This window comes from Ixodes scapularis, unplaced genomic scaffold, assembly GCF_016920785.2.
Source record: "Ixodes scapularis isolate PalLabHiFi unplaced genomic scaffold, ASM1692078v2 PGA_scaffold1__304_contigs__length_218370807, whole genome shotgun sequence".
Classification (NCBI taxonomy): domain Eukaryota; kingdom Metazoa; phylum Arthropoda; class Arachnida; order Ixodida; family Ixodidae; genus Ixodes; species Ixodes scapularis.
The window spans coordinates 94,297,032-94,321,120 of record NW_024609846.1 but is presented as its reverse complement, the minus strand read 5'-3'; the positions used below and the strand labels follow the sequence as shown (position 1 = coordinate 94,321,120).

Here is a 24,089-nt window from a genome sequence, read left to right as displayed (position 1 = left end):
GACTGTTGTTATGTTTTTCTACTGGAAGCCAAGTCCTATTAATTTCTGCTATGAACCTGGCGATGCCTTGTTGCAAATAGTCGAGTGCATATATGATCTTGGAGTTTACATAGCTCTTCTCTGGCATTCAGTGCCTCCTTCCGTACGTTGGGTATCTTTTTTTTTTTTAATTAGACGTGAGTTTTCCAAGTCAGTCTAGATTATCCGGGTATGCTTTTCATCAATTAGGTTGAAGCAGAAGTTTTCCTCTGTCGTATGGAATTCTAACGCGCGCAGGCACCAAGAGATGAGCGAAAATGTCCAGAAGAGTTTCTTTAAATATTTTTTTTTTATAATTTCTGTGTCGGTCGCACAGTTCACTTTGAATATAAAAGACGATTAGAACGGTATAGTTTTTTTCACCTCTAGTGCTAGACGACACAACAAATATCTTTAATTTTTCTTTAAATGCCTTACAGAGTAATCTATTGACCTGATCTGACTTCAGCGATTAATATTCATGTTCCGATACGATTTTTGCGAATTTCTTCTACATTTTATATCAATCAAGTCTTTTACCTTAAACTTGACCCATTACACGCATTCATAACATGCATAATACCATCGACGTTCCATGTATTGACGTTTTTAATCCTTCCTTTATCCATGTTTTTTTTCTTTATAATCTCTAAACTAATTGTTCCCCCTTTTTATATAAGCATATTGTGCACCATTATAAAGCTCATGAGCACAAAAAATAAGCAAATAAATGATTGAATTTTTTTAAAATTTAGAATGAGCGGAACTTGTTTTACCCAAAGTGCATATTTTTATTCAAGCTTTCTTCCTGTCATATCTTTGTCTAGTAAAGTCACTGCTGCTATTAAAATTTATCTTAATGTTTATATCTTTTTACAAAAAAATATTTTTCAGTTTATTTAGTGGAAATTCTAAGAAAGAAAGACTACGTATACAAACCCCCACTTTTTATTTTCTTTAACTAACAGTTTCACAACATATATTTTAAAGTTTATTTAGTCAAACCCCAAGGAAGTACGACTACGTATACAAATCCCCAACTCTTTATTTTCTTTAACTAAGAGTTTTACAACATATGTTTTTAAGTTTATTTCGTCAAACCCTAAGGAAGGAAGACCATACAAACCCCCAACTTTTTATTTTCTTTAACTAACAGTTCTACGACATATATCGTTAAGTTTATTTAGTCAAACCCTAAGGAAGGAAGACCACGTATACAAACCCCCACTTTTTATTTTCTTTAACTAACAGTTTTACGACATATATGCTTCTATAGTTGCTTTGTGAGACAGTTCCGCTATGCAATAACTATACGTGCGTAAAGTTCTTTTTTTTTTATTGGCGGGCGTAGTTTGATTTATACCAACGTTACTAAAACACTCAGTTGGGAAACTCATCCTTAAAACCCGGACCGCTCGTGTCCACCGACACCAAACTAAATACTATAACAGCGTCGCCCTTTAGCGACGATTCAAAACATGAAAGTTGATTTATGTAGCTACTGAGAAATAATACTCCGAGATGGTGCCACAGGCCCTCGCGCGACTCCACCTGAACCATTACGTGCAGCGGTGCAGTTCCTGGAGCGGCCGCTGCGAGAGAAATGGCGGCGTTGCTATCGCCATTAGTTCGGTTCTTGAGTACGGATCGGAGCTGCTTTTTTCAAAGCAGGCTCTATGGCAGTTTCCCAACTGAGTTGTTTTAGTAACCCTGGTTTATACCTACCACTTTATACGTTTCTTTTTTTTTTCTTTTTTTAAATGCTGAATTCTTTTCTTACTATCTTAGCCTGACCGCCAACCTGTCAATTTTAGTCGCATTGCTGCTATGCGTGTTTTCCAAAACTATTCTCTTTGATATTGGGGAGGACATCACACAGCCGCGCCTGTGGCGGTACGTTTCAGCTGTGGGGACAACAAATCGAATTTTCTTGCTTGTTTTTGATCAAAGATATCGAAGACGACGATTCGATGGCCGCTCCTCGCGTGACAAAAGCACTGATCAAAGTGAAGCGCTCGCGCTCGGTCAGTGTTAGGCGAGGTTCAATTTGTTTGTTATGCTGCGTTAGTAGGCACCGGGCTGTGGGGACAACACGCTCGATAAAGCGCCGCTTTTAGTTCGATCCCCTTCCCATATTATAACCATCTGTCTCGCACTGGCATATATATCACTCGAAAGAGATAGAAGCCTCATCAATCAGTGTCAAGATGTTTCCATCGCTGGAATACTTGCGATTCAGATCTGTAATTTTGCACGAATTCCTAAGAGGCATTTGTTTAAGGACGCAATTAGTTCACAACTCAAAAACTTGGGCCTTCAAGAAAGAAGAAAATAAAAAAAAAAGCACCGGTTTGTGTTCATTGTCAAAACGAAAACATATTTTTGGCAATCCGGGAAATCATCCACACTATGTGGACTGTTCGCCATCACGTTATTTTGTGACCAGCTTGTAAAAATAAAGTGCAAAACGAAAAAAAACAAAAAAAAACGTCAATGAGTGTAGTGTGATCCTGACGTTCCCGCTCAGGAGTCTGACTTGCGCGCGCACGCTATAGCCGACGCTCGCGTCTTATCTGGACGGGCTGCGGCTGTGAATAAATACGTAGTCGGGGACAGGCCGAGGGTCTTGTTGTTGCGATTCGCGTACACTTGGTAGCACTATCTGTCCCACCCCCGCTTGTCGAGCCTTAAAGCACACGGCAATAAGGTCTGGCAGCACGCAACGTACTAGCGACGTTCTCAGGACCTCCTAACGTGTCACTGACGTCCTCTGGGCCTTGAGACATCAGCGGCGCATAAAACGTATATTCACCACGTTTGCGATAAGTGTTTGTTTGTCTTGTATGTCCCGCTTTCCATGTCGTAATTTAGACACCACCACGCTCAACCGTCCACAAGCATGTCTCGTACACGTTAGCCGAAACATAAGTAACCGATTATACAATTACAATTGCTCTCGCTTAAAAAGGTATTCGGTTGATTATTCGATTACTCGATAAGAGAAGTATAATTGGCCGTTACTTGGAGAAGTAATCCATTACTTTTCAGATTACTTCAGATATCTCTTGGTTTAAAAACGGGTCTTTAGTTCTGTCCATTAGAGAGTTTGAGGGAACCGTTTTTTGCACGTCTGATACGCGGTACGGTGGGCCCTCCGGTACGAACTGCGCATGCGCTGCCACAGAAGACTCGCGCATGCGCAGTGCGCACCGGAGGGCCCACCGTACCGGATCGGATGTGCAAAAACGGTTCCCTAAAACTCTCTCCTCTCTGTTATTGGATTAGGATCACCGAATCGTAAACTATACCTGTCTCGTCAATCCGCCAATTTCGGTAAGACTTGGTTCGAGGATTCTTTGGTATGAAACGTGCAGAAACAAGACCCCAGAGAAGAGATCTCATATTTGTGAGAAATTTCTTGATCCAAGAAACGCGTATGATCAAATAAGATCATACGAGAACATATAAGAACCATACAAGAATACATGAGAAGTTACAAGTAACTTATCAGAAGTTTCTTCCAACTTCTTGCCTAATCTTATTTTGTTCCTATAGGTTCTTATAAGGTTCTTATGTGTTCTTATATGATCTTATTCGGTCATATGCGTTTATAGGGCCAACAAATATCTTAGATATACAAGGTTTTTCACTAAGGAGGGCGGCATTATAGGAAGGGGAGAGGGAAGGGGAATAGTGATGGTTACAAAAGTAATTTTAGCACTTCCAAAGGTCGTCATATTACTCTCGTAATAAATTTCTAATAAATATCTTCGAATGATCACAAAACTACTCCAGAAAGTAATCCATTACGAGTAATTTGATTTATTCCGTGCAAGGCTGACATTACGACAAGCCCCTCGGAAACACACGTCACGACCAAGTCACCATGTTTGTGATCTGAGCCCGACAAATGCAGGTTCAAAAATAAAAACTAATTCAACCGCTTTTTTTTTTCTGCGTTCGATGGAGATGTTTAGGGGAGGAGTCCCGTTCCCTTTTTCTTACGAGATGCTGTTTTGTTATCTCTGTTTTATATAGCATCGTCAGAGGGCGGACAATCTCTCGCAGTCCCGCTTGGACCCGCCAAGGTTGACTGTGCTCTTCCGTCTTCCGACCTTGGGTCCTCTGTCGGTCGTCTGCCGCCTTATCTCGGCATCTCCATCGTCTCCGCTAATTTATTCGAAGCGCGCGCTTTTTTTTGTTTTTTGTTTGCCCGAGCTAGCAATTAGCGTGTGCCGCGGAACTTGACGGATAGCCACGCCAGGAGGCCGTACTCGGGATCAGAGTCCCCGGAAAGAGAAGGCTTCGGACATTCCAGCTGATTCCACCCGGACTCGGCCATAACATGGCTGCAGTGCTTTCGTTTAAAAAAAAAGTATTCACGTACAAATTTAATTGTAATTGTGCTGTGTGTTGGTTCAGACAGGGGAAAGCTATGAATGGGCATCTTCGGGATCCGCAGTAGATCAGAAATTTTGCCAGTGCAGTAGCGCTGCTAGCCAGGGGTCTGTAACGTGCATCACGTAGTCAGTCTATCCGTGCGTACAGAAAGCGCAGCTGAATGACCATTTAATGTGTTTGAAGCAGGCCTGGTTTTTTTTTTTTTTCGTTTTATTTTCTCCGGCAAACAATAATTGGGTTGTGGGGATATTTATACAGCGTGTAATTGGTCTGCCATTAAAGTTGCGACGAGTCACACGCTGTAGATGAGCAATTTAGCCAGTGCAGTACAACCGCTAGCCCGGGGTCTTTAACGTGCACCACGCAGTAGTGATACACGACCGCACGCCGGTACGATGCTCATCCAGATCGAAACGGGCAGGGGTGGGGCTCGAACCCAGGATCCCTGGGTTCTGCAGCGCGAGCTTTCGCTCCACGCGCGTCGAGCTGGGTGTCCGGCGAACATTTTTATGTGGCCAAGGTAGCTGTGTGGGAGAGTATAACAACACCAAAATTACTGAAAGAAATTTCAACCCAAAAATCAGAAGTCTATTTCAACACCCGAAACTGTGGTGCGCAAAAAAAAAATAAATAAATAAAAAAAAATAAAAAAAAATACGTTGAAAGAAGAAGACAACAGCAGGAGAGCGTCTCAATCTCAGCTAATTTCGTTTATTTTTCCCGCTCCCTATATGCACCTGGTGCTGACGTCACCGACCTCTTTATTGGTGCACTCTTTAAGGATGGCCCTTTTAACGTATATTCTTGTTGGACTGAAAAGGTCTCAGGTGGTTCAATTTGAGATTTGCAAATGATCACTAGCTCGCCTGCGTACTCACCGTCTTTTTTTTTTTTTATCGCAAGTTTTGTATTTTAGTTAAGCGCAAGCGAACACTCCACTCAACAAGCCCGAATGGCTTGTTGTGTCTCAGCTTAAGTTCCTTTCCAGTTTAAGTGCGAGCGAGGCCGAAGCTACAAGCGCGAGCATGTGACCCTGAACAATGCTTGCACTGCACGAACGCGGGTACTTGGCAGGGACGCTGAAAGCCAGGAGTTCGCTCTTGTAGCTTCTGCTAAACTCACTCTTAAAGTGAAACGGGCATATGTATTTGTTCATAATAATTCTAAAATTTGTATTTCGGGCAAATTTGGGCGTATTCAATTCTGAATGTATTTAATTCTAAAGTGAGTGTTTTTTTCGCCAACTTGCACTAACTACAATAGCAACGTCTCAGAGCAGCAGTAAAGTGGTTTTGTTGCAAAAGAAGCACGCTAAACGGAGAGGTTTGCCTTGCAGCCGCCAGAGGGGATCGGTACTTATTAACCGGCAGCTATAGCATTTCGACTCTCCAGGGTATCGTTAGAGCCACTAAATGAGCTACGCTTTAGAGTATGGGAACTCCGTTCCCCGATTCGCTAGTGGGCGCCGCCATCTTGGTCCTGAGTGCAGGGCAGACACATCTGTTGATCGTCACGATAAAAAAAAAATGCGACTTCCTTAGTTTTAAATACGGTATTAGGAAGCTCAGGTGTTTTGCTCTGTCATGAACTTTTTTTTTATGTTTGTGGAGGACGGAAAAGCGTTTTCCGCGATTTCAAATAAAGCTTCAGACAACTAGCCCCCATTATTTTAAGCACCAAGATGGCTAGAGTTTCGTTACTCTAAAGCGTAGCTTCTTTAGTGGCACCTTTTCCACAAGGGCGCAGCCCTCTTGAATGTCGTCACTTCTGGTATGCGGTGAAATATCGTTTTGGTTTCTCCGCGCCGCTAAAAGGTGTTTACGAAATATCCATGATTGTCACACATTCTTCTTCTGCCTGACCTATATTTTCTCGCATATTCCAGGTTGAAATGTTTTAGTGTTTTATTGTCCTGCATACCAGATACGGAACCCACGTGACGTGAGAACGACAGGAAACAGAAAATGTCTTACTGCACGAGAACTCGAAGCCGCCGCTTTGAAGCGTTCCTCCGCCGAACGAGCGCTCGCGCTAGAAATGCATGTCTCAAAGTCAGGAGCGGGCTAGCTCGCGCTTGTAGCTTTGGCTGCAGTCTCAGCTCAAGGGTAGATAAGATAAGATAAGATAAGTTTGTTTGATCACAGAACCGGAGTATAGCGTGGTACTCGTATAGCGCACACCAGCTCAGAGCACATAGAGCGAAAGATCGCGCTGTAGAACCCAGGGATCCTGGGTTCAAGACCCCATCCAAATGAGCATCGTACCGGGCGTGCGGTCGTGTATCACTACTACGTGGTAAACGTTAAAGGCGTACGGAAGCGAAATTTTAACGCCTATTTCTTTGTGTACACGTGGTCTCCTTTGTGACAAGAGCTCAGAAGCATCAAACTTTAGTTCGTAATCGCAAGAAAAGCAATTTTAAAACGATCAAAATTATTTCTCAATGCCACCTGGTAGTTGGAGGGCCAAACTTCGTTGGAATGTCTGACGCCACGGACACGTTAGTAGCAGCGCCACGGCGCGGCAGTGTCCGATGGAGGCGCCCTGGAGCGAGCGGCGCTTGGCCGCACCTTTCAGTTCTACAATACCATGCCTCGGGCATTCCCACTTTGCGGGATTGTAACGCGTTGACGATTAATCTGGCGCCACCAAGTGACGAAGATCGTAATTACTGTACCCTTGGCCGTTTATGGGTCCGTGACATGGAGAATAGAAGGGTAGGAGAGGGCATGACGTCAGCCGCGTAGCCTCCACAAGCCATGCTCCCTTGACGCCTCGCCTCTTTCGCATTTTCCTCCTTACTCTCATCACATCACGCGACCGTAGCTAGCCTTCGTCTAGCTATGGTGTACTAGAATACACCGCAGCCTAGCCTTCGATCTAATAAAACCTACCGGACGGAGCGCGCGCAAGCCTGCAAGGTACCCTCCTACAATCAACCATCCATCTCACACGTGACATGTCACGCGCACCAATCGCCAGACAGATCTGTGGTCACGCTGGGCACAAAATCGTTTAAACTTTTTATGACTAGGCTTCACCAATATCGCAACGTGCCCCCTCCTAGTACTTCTAACCTCCTTGGGTCCGTGACGTTGCGAACGCGACGTCACGGGCGAATATCCCGAGACGCAACGCGCCGCCTCAATGACTGATTTTTAAGCGCTCGCCAGAGTCCGTCTGTTGGAACGAAAAATATAGCCATCCGCTGAAAATACAAGCGTGTGATTGTCATTTACGGATATCATGGATCATATTTCACCCGTTTCCAAATGTTTCGGGGATATTTCAAGTTTCGATTCTGTAACCCTTTTAATAGGACCCTGCAGTCTAGCGGTTGTACTGCACTTGCTAAAACCCTCCTCTACAGCTGAGGCATCAGACGCCCGTTGGGGCTGACTAACTTCCGACTGTATAAACATACGCACAATGTAATTATTAACCATTAACAAGAAATATTAAAGACGACGATTAATTCAAATAAACTATTTAAAACAAATCTCTGCACGCAACATTGCGCGCGTTGCATTATGAGACCTGGTTGTCCACGGAGAGGAGCAACATGGTTTCGGTTTCGATCGCCCCTTTAGCCAGGAGTAGGGTACCTGCAGGCTGCCACGTCCCATACCTCTCTGGAGGCCTGGCCATACTACTGCAGAGTACAACTCGACCCTTCCTGCTCACGAATAATTTAGGAATCTTAGGACATTCAGAAGCCAATGGAACAGGATGACCGGCCCAGTACAATTCTTCTTATTCCATGTGCCCCCACTAGCTCCGCCGTCCTCTGTTTACCCGAACTCAGGCACGTCGGGGGCCCGAGGGCACGTCCACTAACATTTCATGCCTATCGGTAGGCATCACGTACAGTAATATACATTTAAGGGAGGTTGCGTATTTGAAAATGTAGGCACTATATATAGTCGTGATGTGTTGTCGTAGAGTTAGGTTGGCGCTTGAAATAGCTCGTGGGGAATCTGACCGCTAGGTTCGCTTTCATTGTGGATGAGGTCTATTCGACGGTCATCCCAAAAATATAAATTTTCTTTTTTTTTAATTACCAGCTCACGTAATAACACCGTAATGTTTTGTTCTTTGTATATATCACAACATAGTGTTAGGAAAAAATATTTCTAAATTTACGGAGGTCTTTTTTCCCCTCGTATTCAAATTTGCAATTGTTCGTATAAAAGCACATAAACAATATCAAAACCTTGTTTTTAGGGGGATAAAGGTTCTAGAAAGTATTTATTTACTATCTCTTTTTGTTCAGAACCGTTTACTTTTGATTTAACGGCAAAAGCTAATTTTTGCCACTTTTTGTTTTGTTTTAGGTTGGGGACCTAAAAATCACGAAGAAACCATAAAAATACATGCAGTGTACCGTAAAATATCTTTGTGTGTTCTCATTTTAATAATCCTTTGCACGTTTAGTTTTTGGGAGTAAATATGAATATTAAATGCTCATCCTTTAGAAGCTAAGCAAATAAAAAAATTCACTGACTCTTAAAAAAAAAAGTCTATCGTGGACAATTAACTTTTTTTTCAGGTATTTCTCTCGAAATTTTTAAAATAGGTGTTACGTTACAATTTTACAGTGCAAATTACATCGAGCACTTGCATCTGGCACAATATTTTGTGGTTGTTAAAGAAACCAGAGAAGGAGTCGTAAAATAATTTTCGAGCACTTTTCTCGCAAAAGTTCTTTTCTACTTTTTTTTTTAATTCGTTATGTCTCTAATTAGCGCGGCTAATCTTAATTTAAAGGCGTCTAATTTATCTTAGTAACGCAAGGAAAAGTAAAATGGTCACATAATAAACGCACCTACTACTTCGACGATGCTTAGTAATTTTTTTTTTCTTTTTAATCATGACGAAGACGTTGTTCTTGTGCACGCGTTCTCTTTCACGATATCAGTTCGTAACTTTTTTCCTCTCTTGCTATGTATTTATATGTTGTGAAGTGAATTCTTACATCAGTTACCGCCATTACTACCTTGCACTCTCATTGTTAATAGTAATGCTCGGAAGAAATTACACGCAAATTTTCCCAAGTGCACACTATCGATATAATCAAAGTTTAAATACATTACACGCTTTATTCGTAGTTAGATTACGCGCCATAGCGTGTAAAAGTCAAACAATAGGTCTATCCTCTTTCAGAATCAACGGGAATTAAGGTTACCTTAAACGTAACCATCACCAAACCAAAAGTGCGCAGGGCCAAATTCAATATAGTTCCAAAACTTGAAAAGAGCAGAGTTACCACAGAATACCAGCTAGTCAAACCCAACCAAATCTTAGCAACAAACCGCTTTTTTTTTTTGTTGCGTTATCTGCTAAGTTAGGGTTATCTTCAGAAGAAGAAACGAAGTAGAAAACAAACGTAAGTAAGAAGGAAAAGCTACACCTTCCGGACCGGGGTCTGGCTTAGCAGTGAACGATGGATGGGTGAGCGCTGCTCGGAACGGACGGCCACAATTAAGACGTCCCACGAGCTAATTAGCATTTAATTGGCTCTCGCGCACGACGGCTGCTGCCGGCTCGGTTCCTCGGCTACCAGAATTTTTGTTTTTCTTATTTTTTTTTCCGCCGGCTTTATTCGTAAACGTTTCATCCTCGTGGGCGTGTATACACACACACGGGCTGCCGGAGTCGGGGTTCCCCAAACACGAGCGTATGCATACACGTCGGAAGCCGAGACGACGGGGTAAATGACATTAATAAGATTACATTAATTAAAATGACTCGCGTCCGCGGTAGTTCGAATAATGAGTCTTCAAAAGATCCCCCGAACGCGGCCCTTTTTACGGCGGAGCTGTTAAGAGCTAGTTTCCCCAGGACCGTGTCCCCCGCAAAGAAATGAAGACAGCGAACTCTGGACACCTACCGCCATCTATGAGCGACGGCGGGAAGCCACGTATCTGGTTGCCGCCGTCGCTCATAGATGGCGGCAGCCTTTCCAATCTGGCTTGCCGGCTTGCGGCCGGCCATTACCTCCGCTGGTCTTCCTTCTTCGTCAAAATGGAAAGGCTGAACGTTTTTGTATTGTTTTTTTTTGTTTTTTTTTCGAAACCCGTAATTCCACTTCTCTTATACATCGTGCGAAGGACAGGGCGTTCTCTGATGACACAGCGACCGAATCATCCGCTGAAACGTCTTAAGCGCGTCCGAATTAAGGCTCGTTCATACACTTGTAACCGAGTACGACCGAAAAAGACAAGACCGGTTTTTAAGCCTCTTGCGACGTCTTAGGACCAGATGCGCCGCAGCGGAGCTGGTCCTAAAACTTCGTAAGAGGCTTAAAAACCGGTCTTGTCTCTCTCGGTCTTACTCGGTCGCATATATGTGAACGGTGCTTTACTCGGTTACAAGTATGTGATCGGCGCTCTATGTTTGGTTCGTACATGCAGTTCGTACCGGAGAACGCATCCTATACCGTATCTGACGTGCGAAAACGGGTCCCTAAAAGTCGCTACTGTCCGCAGACTTGTCTTTCGTATGACGTGTATTGGCGGTGTGATTGCGACCTTAAGACACTTTAGCTCGCTCTTTAGCTTAATATGCTCCGAACGGACTGTTCTTTTGGCGACGTGTGCCAACGGCAAAAAATGACGTTTCTCAGTTTCGCCAGCGCACGTAAATTTATAGTCGCGTTGACGCCTGCCCCACGCGTCACTGTGGTGCAAACACGAACGACGAATAATAGCGGGACACATACTTTTCTCTTTACATCGGTAAAACATCGAGTGTTTTACCGCATCCTTCAAAGCGCTCTCTCTCCGCTTCCTGTTGCTTTCCACTTATCCATCTGTCGTCGATCTATTTACAGCCGAAAACTGCAATTTACAAAATTAGAAAAAAGAAACACACACAAAAACGACGCATGATGACTTTTTGAAGTCGCTGTGAAACCTGGTTTTGATTTCTCGATTTCAAATATTCAAATCTAGAGTACTTAAAATGATGGAGGAGTCGCGAGTTAAAGTGACATAAAATGCAAAGCGCGACTCTGAAATCGTGTTTACACGGGGAATTCGTGGACGCTTTTTTAGCTTACGCAAATCTGGTTTCTTTTCGCGAAGATCTTCGTGGTGTACTGGTTCCGTCCTCGTCGCCAGTGTAGTGAAGACGCATGGGTCCAGCCAAAGAGCGTTTATTCGTAATTGGGAGGTCTTTTTATGGGCAGAGGGAGAGGGAAAAGATTGGCAAGAGAAAGAAAAGAGAACAACAGCGCACCGGCTTGTGCGCTGCGAATTTGCCGAGTCATTCGCTTCCTTGCAGTTTCAGCGCATGCGCAGATTCGTTTCTGAACAGTGCGTGAACGTATACTGTAACAAGGTTGTTGACCAATCCAGCACGCGTCTTTACTACGTATTTTTTTTTCTTCTTCGGAACCATTTGTGTTGTCTCTCCCAACAATACCTTATTTCACATCACCCTGTAGTAAAAAGAACCATAAATGCACTGTACGACCCGTATCCCATAATCCCATAAAAAAATCATACCAGAGTAAATTTGAAAATAAGACAGTCTTGTCAGTGCGCCCACACTGAATATACGCATAAAAAACACATAAAAATGGTAGGCTACCGTGCTACGCAACTATTTAATTAAACTATCGCAAATCAGGAAACCTCCGAAAACAACTAAAAGAAAACACTCAATCGTGTGCTATCTTACAGCGGTAGGCAACCGTGGCCAAACATCATATTCAGTTATTCATTCTTAATTAGGTAAAATGCGTATAATATGTCACGTATGGTTATTTTATATGGTATTGTAAGATACGACTCGTATGCTCTTTTTTTTCTTTTTTTTTAATAGGGGCATATTAGGGGAAATTCGTGTTCTTCACGGGCCTCTTAATTTCTTCAGTCCCGTTAAGCCAAGATCACACTGACAGTACACGATACAAGAGACAGTCTGTCTGCAGTGTGCATATATACGCATGCTTCGGCCATGAGTGCAGGCATGTTAGCTCCAAGTCATGTCACCTTGCCAGAAGCAAATACAGTGTCTTTGTTTTTCGTGACCCATGAGCAGTTTGACCAGTGGCAATTCCTTCTTCAGTACGAATAAACAAACAACACTATAAATGACAGAAGAAAAAAAAAACTCACTTCTTTTCTTATTGTTTTTTTTGTTGCATTCTTTTTGCTTTTTTCTACGACGGACCGGCAGTCGAAGGACCCTGGTCTCCGAACACCTGTTCAAGTCTGAACCCTGGACTCTCGGCGCTCAATTTTCGCCCTCTTGTCCAGCGTCCCCCCCAAAAAACAGGACGTTTTCTCCTTCTCTTTCTCGTTTACTGACCAACTCTGTTTCTCCTCTTTCGTTTTTCTTTTTCTTCCTTCCTTCCTCGTATCTCGCCCGTTCTCATCGGCTGCTTCCTTCCTTTCTTGACTCTGTGAGGACTTGACTCACTGCTGACCACGGTACGAGCTTTGTTTTTGTATCTTATTCAGCTTCTTTTTCTTTCCTATGAGATGGGACGTATTTGGCGTGCAAGGTGTCCGACATTGACTTTCTCCGGATAGGGGAGTATAAAGAATAAATTCTTCAGGGTGTTTACTTTTTTTATGTTAAGCTTAACAGGTTTGTTCACACAATGCCGTGAATGCTACATTAATGCGGTTTGTGCAGGTGAGTTATGCGGCCATGGGGACATAATAAAGATAGCTAATCGTGACGATACGTCAAATAATTAACTATAATACGTTAATTAACTTCAATTGGTGGAAATAGACGTATGGTTTCAATTATAAACTTGCTGAGCATCATTGAAAAGCACTAAATCGATATTAGAGAGACTTTGAGCACGTGGGAGGCGCACTATAGTGCTCTAAAGTTACCAGTCGTGCTACAGGCACAAGGCTGGGGCTACGATGAGAGACAGAAAGGCCTCGCTGGCGCGTTGTCGCATTGGTGGCCTTGTTCCTGCCGCACCAGGGGTGACTTTAGCGCTCCGCAGTGCTTCTTGCGCACTCCGAGTCTTTCTACTATTGACCGATTTCTTTGGTTTTCCATGACGTTCGGCGAATTTCTAATTAGACTCATATGTGTATTTTTAACGATGAAAAAATTAATGACCATATTCTGGTTAATTACCGACTGGTCGTGATGATTGCCCCCCCCCCCCCCCCATATTTTTGTTTTCTTAATTTTTTTTTTTATTGGTGTTGTAGGCCGAGGCTGGCAGGGTGGTAGAAGAAAAAGGCATTCCTGCCTGACAAGTCCTTTCCGCCCATTACAGTTCAACATCACCAAATTAAATACGAGCAGATGAATATAACAAAAATAAAATACTTAGAATACATAAACAATCAAGAAGAGAAGTGGTATATACACATATCCATTAATAGAATAAATATGAAGAAAAAATATAACTAAGAGTCGATAACAACTACAGTACAAGGAACATGTATTGAGAGGCACTACCAATTTCGAAACAAGTAGAACTAGTACGCATCTACAGACTGAAACAGGAATTTTAACAACCGATACACATCCCCTATGGCCCATTTATAAAATAGAAGAATAAAAAAGTTTGTCACTGTTACAGGTATGAATAACCCGATACCTGAAGAGTAAAAACCGAGCAACATTAGATACAAAACGAAGTGTTGTGACTACTAACAAACCGCTCTACATATATTTTTTATCTGTGAAAAAGAATTAAGATCACTATATTCACCATCCAAAATATGAAAGATACCGGTTAGTTTATATTCTAGTTTTTGTTTAACATAATGAGTTCGAATTCTGAGCGTACGTTTGCCACTTAGTCTCTCGTCTTGAATATTTTGAAATTTTTTTATGAAGATGACTCTTGTGAAGGTATTCTGACAGTAAGACATATTTGACTGATGTGGTGTATAGTGAAAAGTGGTTCGCAGTGAAAGTCCCGCACGTTTCCGTGGTGGTCCACGTACACGCGAAGCACTTTATTTTGCAGTACTAAGATTGGATCATAATTTCCAATTCTCGTAGTACACCAGATCAAAATACCATACGAAAGATGGGAGTAAACTAGCGAATGATAGATGCACTTTTTCAACAAGAACGGTATCATATTTGTAATTTTGTACGTGCATCCAATTGCTCTTGATCGTTGTGTTTTCAGATCTGTATAATGTGCGTGTTCAACGTGAGCTTTTTTTTTTTTTCGTGGAACCAAACACAGATACATTTTTTGTTGCGTTACCTGTTCTAAAGTGGTATCGTTAAATTTAATCACAGTTATGTTATCGTCCCGTTTGTTCGCTGGCCTAAATACAACATATTTGGTTTTAGATGGATTGAGTTGCGGTTTGTTTTATTTCGAGCCACTCGGACGAATTCGCCAAATGACTTTTGGCCACATTTTCGAGAAGTTGTTTACTTATTACACTGAAAAATACATTCGTATACCATCTGCAAACATCACTATGTCTGGTAAATTTAGTATATTGACTATACTAGTAATGTAGATTAGGAATACTAATAATGGTCCCATGATGGAGCCATGGGGGATGCGATGTTTATAATTAGTTTGCCTGACGATACCTTTTTTAACCATAACATACTGATAGCGATTTTTTGTATAATGTTTTATTAATTGCAATGTGGCCCCACGTATACCATAGCACTCGGGTTTTCCCTATAAAATATCATGTTGTACTGTTTCGCATGCCTTTTTAATGTCGAAAAATATTCCAGTGTATATAACTTGTTTTATATATTGCCTGTAATTTTATTCTTTATACAAAAAAAATGCTAATTCAGTGGTTTTTTTTTTTTTCTTTCAACCAAATTGTGTTTCGGTTTTATAGCATGCTCTGAGAAATAGTTTTCTAGCCCGTTGACGATTGCACGCTCAAATAGTCTGGACAAAATTGGTAAAACTGATACTAGCTTGTAGTTTTGTGGAATAGTCATTTCCCCGCCTTTGCGAATCGGACATTTTTTTAGTTTGTCAGGGACTACTCCCCTAAATGAAATATCCTATTTGTATGAGAAATTTTTGTGTCCAATAAACACATTTGAATAATACAAGATATATAAGAACAAAAGGAACCATATAAGATTTATATAAGATATACAAGAACATATAAGAACAATACAAGAAACTTATATAGTTTATAGTTTTTATATGGTTCTTATGTTTTATATATCTTGTTTGATTCATGTGTGTTTAATAGACAAAAGAAATTTCTTATGCAAATGTTTTTTCATTAACATCCCTTAATTAATTTATTTATTTATTTGAAATACTGTTAATCCAAGTTAAAAACTTCAATAGGAGTGGTAATTACAAACACATTTTGAAAACCAATAAAAACAGCAATCGAAGCACACGCAGAAACGCCGGTACACAAAATGTGAACAATATAAACAATAGGCGGCATAAACATCTGGTTAATTAAATGAAAAATAATGAAGCTTTGCGTGGACGATGCTATATGATAGAAAAAAAGCTTTCATCTCGTCAAAACCCGCTGCAGGGTTTTTTTTGTGTTTTTTTTTTAGTTTTCTGATTATTGTATCTACTTTGTACGGAGTCGTTGGAAATAAAATAATGATAGTTAATGGCGATGTTTGGAAGTGCGTAGCTCTGGATTACGAAATCTTTTATTACTCTGTATATGCCACTACCGTTATAAAGTAGGTGTTCGTTGTCTGTATACAAGCTAATGGCCAGCCAGCCCTTTTTTTTACTTAGACTGACGACCTCCACAATGCTGTGCATAATTATTCAACCAGGTAGACTGTTAACTGTTTCGCACACCTTTCTTGGGTCGCTATATATATTGGAAATCTTTTGCATGTGATATTCTCGAGTTGCCTTTTTAAGACGCGCATTGAAGTAATGTCTTTTTATCTCAAATTCGGCTACTGCATTTAACAAAAGTATGATACAGCCTATTTATTTTCTCAACTTTTTTTTAACAAGATAGAATTTATTTATGATTTTTTTTATAAGATGTAACTAGCGGAAATGCAGCCTCGTAGCACAGTTGAAGCATAGACGAAAATGCATTATAAGCTAGAATCAAGTTTTCCTCATCAAAACCGTCGCTCCAGTCCGTTTGTGCAACAAATTCACTAAACTTTATTAATAACTCCTAATTTAATCTTCTGTACACGTGCCTTTCTTTGTCGCAGTTTCTAACAGCATTTTGGATACCTGTCAATCAAAAAATGGTCTTGTGACCACTGATGTCATGCGTTATTACGCCTGGCACACTATCAGGGTTTGTAACACAAACATCAAGCGACGTTACACTTGTCGTGGTTACTCTAGTTGACCATGTTATCGCGCTGATAAAGTTCTAAGAGAGTAGCAGCTCGTGAAACCGCCTCGCCGCAGTATCTGTATTCATAACTGAATATCTGTTTAATTCAATGTTCAAATGTCATTTTTTCACACCGAAGCTGTTATGTGCTAGGATCTGGAAAAAAAATGCATCCATGGATGTTAACAAAAAAACTTCCGTTTAAACGGCGCTCTTTCGTTCCGATTGGTCGTGGCAAGTAAAAATAAAAAGGATGGGACAACCCGCGTGAGTCAGCATTCCTTGGCATTATTAGATAGTGAGGTCCTGATCTTTTGTTATCATCTACGGTCACCGACTTATCTCAGCTAAGAGTGCGCTGTGACGACGCTGAGGACAGAACGCGCCGATCGAACCTTCTTTCCTTTCGCTTCCGCGATGCTGGTGAAAAAATTTGGGTTCAGTCGTAAAAAAAAAATTCCCCTCGAGGTGTGCCTTAAAAAATATGTTTTAGAACTTACCCATAAGTGATCATAAGGTAATGATCACTTTAGTCACAAAGATTTAAATAAAAACAATTAAACGACAAAGTCGTGTACGTGTCTTTATTGCAGTCATGTCTAAATCGCATATAGATGTCGTATAGTTGTCGTAAAATTGTCCTAAAGATGTCGTAAAGATAAAAGCCTCGCTGGTCCTCCATCTTCATCTGAAGTGGATGGGCTCTATTTAAATATTAATCCCAATTCCACCCCTCCTTTTCATTCACCTAATCATACCCATGCCTTTGTAACCTGAGATAGTCGGGAACTGGTCGTTTGCAGTTAACCACGTTTCCGTTAAAAAAAGGGCATCAAAGCTTTATCTTAAAGCAGTGAAAAACAGTTCAAACAAATCGACCTTACTTATCCATACTGCGCACGTTCATGGGAAGTGCGAAGAAACTGGTTTTGTATATTCTTGAATTGTGTTGAAAAGTAAGTATGTCATAGTATTTGCACCGATCACCTGTGCTTTCAGCCATTGCAAAAGAAGCGATGCCACGCAATCATCTGTTCGCTAGTATTTCACACGGTCATTTTTAGCGCCTTTTCCACGTGCTCCGAGCGTCGGCGCTCCAATACACTCGGCCACCGATCCCGGACCGCACTTGGCCTAGCCCCGATCGCAGAGGCACGGTAAGAGAACGAACTGCATGACCTTTAAGCGCAGCTTCTTCGGCTTCATCAGCCTGTAGCGTTAAATCCTCTCTAAGCTAAGGTAAGACGAAGCAAATATTGAGCTCTTAGAGTATTACAAGTCAGAGCAATGAAGTTCATTTGGCACGCCCCAGTAAAAACATCGCGGGTGCATTTCGATCAATGGGAGACCTTTCCAGGTGCCCCCGAAATCCCAGAATTCAGACTGCGGGCACCTCGGCCGGTATTCGAAAACGACAAATAGGGATTCATAGGCCAGCGCGTTGGCTCAGAGTCACTGAGACGTTTTAATGTTGCGTGTTTTGTCTTACTATTATTGTCAATTAAAAGCCACCGACAGTAAAACAAAATTCAGGGTGTTTTTTTTTTATTTCTTAAGCTTAACAGGTTTCTTTAAAAAAGTCGCGAAAGCTACTCTAAACCGATTTGTGCAGGTGAGCTATACATGGCCAAGGGGACATATTAAGAGAGGCGAATTATCAAGATAAATCAAATAATTAACTGAATTCTGCTAATCGACTTTTTAATTAGTGAGAATAAACATATGGTTACAATTAAAAACTTATAGAGCGTCACCGAAAACAACGAAATCAGTATTTTTTATAAATACTTTAAGCCATCTTCTGCGAGCTGACATCCTCGTCTACTGGGCTGTGGCAGACGCTCTGCGCTTGCGCAGTAGCTGTCTTCCGCTGAACATCAGGCACCGCGCATTCGTCCACACCACGGGAATTCGCTTATATGATAAAAAGGTGGTGTATAAGTTGCTTCGAAAGAGCATTTTGCGTGTTTACATCCAACTCTAAGCTATTTGTCTGTAACTTCTAAAACGACGTCTTCCGAGATTAGGGTTACTTACATTTCCTTGCCTGATTGTCTGAACTGCTTCGCGTTCTCTTCATGTTTTTTTTTTTTTTTTTGTAAATTCAGTTCTTAAAACATTGGGTCTTTGTAATCAGCAAATAACTGAGCAACGGAATAAAGTTTTTTTTTCTTTTTTAAGATAGGTATAATACCTATAGAAGCGTAGATTGCGTCATATTTATTTCCATTATTACGAGTTGCTCTTTGCGAACTTGCAGTCCTTCCAAATCCGCATTCAAGCAAGAACATGCGGTTCCTGTTGGCATTGACAGGATAAAAATGTAGTGTGGCACGCCATTCTAGACTGTTAAGTTAGCTTATTCAAAATACTTAACACAAAAAAAAAAAACTTGCAAACATTAAAAGATAATGTTTGACAAATCTTCAGAGATAAGTGATATGTTTTGTGTTTCGTCGCTCGCGACTCCAAAACGATCTGCTTCGTAGATTTTGCTGATTACGCCAGACCAACGAATGTGGCGTGATTTTGCAGAACAAAATTGTCAAGTTTCCCAGGTCAATTACTATCTTCCCAAGGACGCACCAGTGCGTTCATTACACTGGCATGCAAATTGAGACAGTGGACATTTATAGCCCATGTCGAAAGCAAATGAAACTTCCTGACAGTGATACGTCTTAATGTATAATCACTGCAAAACCCCTACCAAAGAAAAAAAATATGCATTTTGAAGAACACGGCGAACATCTTGTCTTTCGTACGATGCATGGAGAAGTCTGACCGCGGTTTAATACATCGTACAAAAGGCAGTCGGCAGACACTAGACAGTTTTAGGGAACCGTTACGAAACAGTACCGTATCGGATGGGCAAAAACGGTTCCCTAAAACTCCCTAATGTCCGACGCGTGTTGCTTCCTTATAGGAACGGTCCAGTCAGGTTGATCGTATACAAAAGCTTTCTGCCGACATATACAGTTGTATGAAGCAAACCTGCTTTCTAATATGCTAAAGGCGTTTCCGCAGATAATTCTGTCATCACGTCGTTTCTGTACGATGTGTGAGCATTCTGACTGGGGATATTTGGGGTACATTATATATATTCCCGTTACCGCAGAGATCGACCACGACGCGGCGGGCCCTCATCCCGAATTCCCGTTCGCGCACTGATCTTTCGTGAGCTGCCTCGGATCATTATTGGATTATCTATGAGCTGACTTAGATTATTTGAATCTCGGAGTTATTTACGCGACTGCCTCCACATCATTATCCAAACGACTATACTTGAGCAAGTTATAGCGAAAGACAAACTGAACGAAATAATTTGCTTCTGCTCTCTAAATTAATTAACCGGAACATTTTTTTTCTTTCTGTTTAGTGGCGTTTTTAGTTTAGTGGCGAAAAATTCGTTCTTTTAGTTTAGTGGTGGTACGCGCGAGTTTATATATACTTGCGTCACGCTTCTGTCAGTATGTCTGTGCAAAACAAACCACACAATTGTTTCTTGACGTGTTTAATGAAACAAACAAAAAAGTCAGAAGATGATAAATTACAATATAAAGCTCAACTTCACAATTCTTGAACTCATCTCTAAGGTGTTTGATGGTCGTTTGACGTGATCATCAAAGTGAAAAAGTAATAGAAATAAAAAGCGATGCCGGCATTTTCTGACCAGTAAATTGTCTCGACTCATTGAGCCCTAAATTTTGGGCTTTTTGTGTTTGAAGAGCCACGGCGTGAGGAAACAAAACCATCGGGGTTGCCTTCTGGTGACCGTGAGTGAGTGATAGAGATGATGGAAAAACAGGGAGGTTTGCTCGGACATGTTGTCTGTAAACGATATACATATGATCCTGGGATCGTTGGATAAAAGTAAGTCTGATAGAGCTGCGTCCCGCTCAGAAGGCCACTGTTACGAGCTTCCTTCCCCGAAAATTGAATTTGTTATCTGTGAAGAACAGGTGAAGGACACGTGGTTCTAGGTTTCCATGACTTATCTTTAGAAAGCACTTGATTCAGGTACCGCTGTATGAATATTTCTTGTCCTTAAGTGTGTAGAACTATAGGGTTCACTGGTCAATCCCTCTCCGCTCCGCGCATTGTCCACAGCATAAAAAAACAACAGAGACAAACTAGTGCTTCATGTTAATGAAAAAGGATAGTGGGGTATATGTTGTACGTGCGCAGGTATAAGAGCAGATTAAGTACGCATCCTTGCTGTCTTTACGTGCACGTGGTGTTAGTAATGTCATCAGCTATACTCAAGTGTACATAACTACGTTACACAGGCGAAAGCATGTTTTCCTTTTTAAATTGCGCCGGTGAGACGGTCAGATTCAAATGTGAAAAGTTTCGAGCCTACACTCTGTGAAGATTATGTATTGGGGCTTTGAGATGGTGTCGCTGCATTGCTATAGATTTGCTCATGCATGCGCCCTGGAAGCCACCAATGATGCAACGATGCACAATTCAATGCACCTAGTCTTGTTTTTCTTCTGCGTAGCCATCAAGCGACAAGGTAGTATCAGATTAAGGTAGCAAAGGAGCACTGTTTGATCAAGACTGACAAACTGTTTGATCAAGACTGACAAACTGTTTGATCAAGACTGACAAACTGTTTGATCAAGACTGACAAACTGTTTGATCAAGACTGACAAACTGTTTGATCAAGACTCACAAACTGTTTGATCAAGACTGACAAACTGTTTGATCAAGACTGACAAAGTGTTTGATCAAGACTGACAAACTCTTTGATCAAGACTGACAAACTGTTTGATCACTTACTTCGTCTTTCCTGTCATATAGCGTCGTTTTTTTTCCCTCTTTAAGCAGCTATTTTATTCACTACATCCCTCTCTATCCCAGCGCAGGGTAGACAACGGGGACAAATATATCGGAGTAACTTTGTGTCTTTCTGTAGAGCCTTTTCTCCAATCGTCCCTTAAATCGCCACACGAAGAATTTAAGACAGTTTTCGAAAGATTGATTTATAAGGCCTTACAGTCCGAGTTTGATAATAAAACTAACAATAAACTACATGCTGTCGAACCTTTTTTTGGACTGTGGGAGAGTTAACATCACAGAAACCGTTCCCGTGAAATTTTGATATCCCGCCTAAGGATTGACCACTCGCGCTTAACACAGTTGTATTTGCTTTGTGGTGAAGATGCTTCACTGTGTGAGCATTTTGGCAAAGTAGTGACTGTCTTGCACATTTTGTGGCACTGCAGGTATCTAGATCAACAGCGACGATCATGTTTTCCAGATCTTTTTAAAGGAGCGATGCAACAATTTTTGTACTGTGCACAAATACCGCTTAAAACGGATCCCTAACGTTAATGACCTATGAAACACGCGTTCATTTTTCACCCCACGCAATAGAAGTCCCAGAAGAAAAATTTAAGAAAAACGAGCAGCGTTCACCCCCTCAACTCGCAGCCAGAACAAGCGGCCACGTGATCTGGAGCCGATTATATGCCGCCAGTGTTGATCATAGCCACGCGCTGGGGTTGGCAAAGCGCAGGACACGCGCTGAGTTCCAGACATTGTTATGGCTCGGCTGTTGTCGTCGTTGCAGCGATTGGACACGGGCCACTACCCGGATGCTGCTCGAGCTAGCAATTGTCACGAGCCCAAGTCGAGTGCCCACGCAATGCTCGGGTCCAATCTATGAACCGCATTCAAATATCGTCACTTGGGAGTACTGCGATCCCCGAGTTACGTCATCAAATTTTGCAAAGGAGATATTGCATGAAAATGATGGCTTTTGTCCTTGAAATTACACCGCAACAAAGGAGTTTCTTGGCCAATGGCGTTGCGTGTGAGTATCCTTGAGTCCCAGGTGTGCCAGTAAGCTCGTGCAGAGAGAAAAACATTCCAATTGAATATCGTTGCACAGCTCCTTTAAGTATCGTCTCCCGTTTCATTTTGCCTTCCTTCTTGGCGACGAGCATCTAGTCATTATCGGCGTTTTTTATAGTTTCTTAACGCAACTGGCTCTACGCACCGGTTTGTAACTCTTATTCACCAAATATGTCCCTCTCGTTGAAGACTTTAAAATATTGCAAAATATGGTCAGGCTGATTTTGCAGCATGAAACCCATATTCATAATTTTTAGACCCGGAACTCATGTTCATATGTTATTCACGGCTCACGTTCACAGTCTTATTACATCATCAGCTACTACAGCTTTGGTTACTCCTTAATTCTCGTTTCTTCAATAATCTCCGGTATACACTTGGCGCATTTTGGACCCTCGTAGCTCTCGCGCTAACCAAACTCCAATCACCATCGACTTTCCTGCAACCCAGGCACCACCGATATTGGCGCCCAATGTAGGGTTGGACTTTTTCTGAGCATAAATTCTGGCGACCATCATGATTTGCCTCGAATCACAGTGGCCCTGTGTCACTTAATTCCCAATCGAGTGTGAATGGGATGCCGTAGCAGAGCAATGGCGGCGTCCAGTGGTTTCGTTTTCCGTCTTTCTTTGCTTTAGAGTAGCATCTTGCTCCGGTACGGAAAACTTGGTTCCTCCCATCAACGCGGATGGTGCTCATCGGTGATCGTTTTGTTGGAACAGTGTTTTAGTGACATTTAAAGCATCACACCTATGCATAATGCGTATAAACACAACTGTCACCTTTGTTTCTTCGCGTGCTGCAGTTCACCATATGGAGACGTCGAATCGAATTATGGCGGGGTCACGCAAAACGAAATGACAATATTAACTAGCTGATGAAGACGTCACACACAAACACGGTGTCCCACGTCCGGCAGACCCTAATCCGACTTACCCGTCGCCGCAGCCGCAGCCAGCAGAGACGCGGCGGCCGCAGTCCTCGCACCACCGAAGATCCTCTCCCTGTCCTTGGCCATCGCCGCCGCCGATCCGTGATGATCGGCCAGAATCGCCGTCACGCCGAACTTGAGCGGAGGCGTCGTCCGCACCTCGTCCTCGTCGCGGGGCGTCATGCCGGAGCTAGACACGAGGGCGCCGCAGCACTCTTGCAGCACGGCGGCGTGGTTGCCGCCCGCAGAAGCCGGGGACGTACCGTCACTGCGCGACAGCAAGTTGTCCACGAGGAAAGAACTGTTGGTGGCACTTCCGGATGAAGACCGCTGGTGGTGGTGCTGCGGCGTGTGATGAAGCTGGAGGATCGGACCTGGCGTCGGGTACATTGCCGCGCACCCGGGTAGCGCGCGCATCGGCTCCGCTATGAATTATACACGAGTTGGGGGGATGGCATCCCGGTGCCGGCGCGCTCTCTCTCGCGAGCCGCAGCGGCGGCGGAGCAAACCCAGTCCCCCGGATCAATGCATGGGCCAGCCGGAGGGGGGGTAAAGGCGGTGCTATTGGTCGGCGCGGGATCGGGTTTGTGCCTCTTTTTTTC

General features: G+C 42.4%; 1 protein-coding gene across 1 annotated transcript in view; it reads right to left on the bottom strand.

Moving 5' to 3' along the window:
* LOC8032733 (homeobox protein Hox-A1a-like) overlaps positions 1-23,877 on the bottom strand; it is a 76,726-nt gene extending 52,849 nt beyond the window's left edge. The window contains exon 1 of the mRNA XM_040499602.1: positions 23,493-23,877. Within this exon, the coding sequence (XP_040355536.1) occupies positions 23,493-23,877 (385 nt within the window). The remainder of the gene's footprint in view (positions 1-23,492) is intronic.
* Between the last annotated feature and the right edge of the window lie 212 nt (positions 23,878-24,089).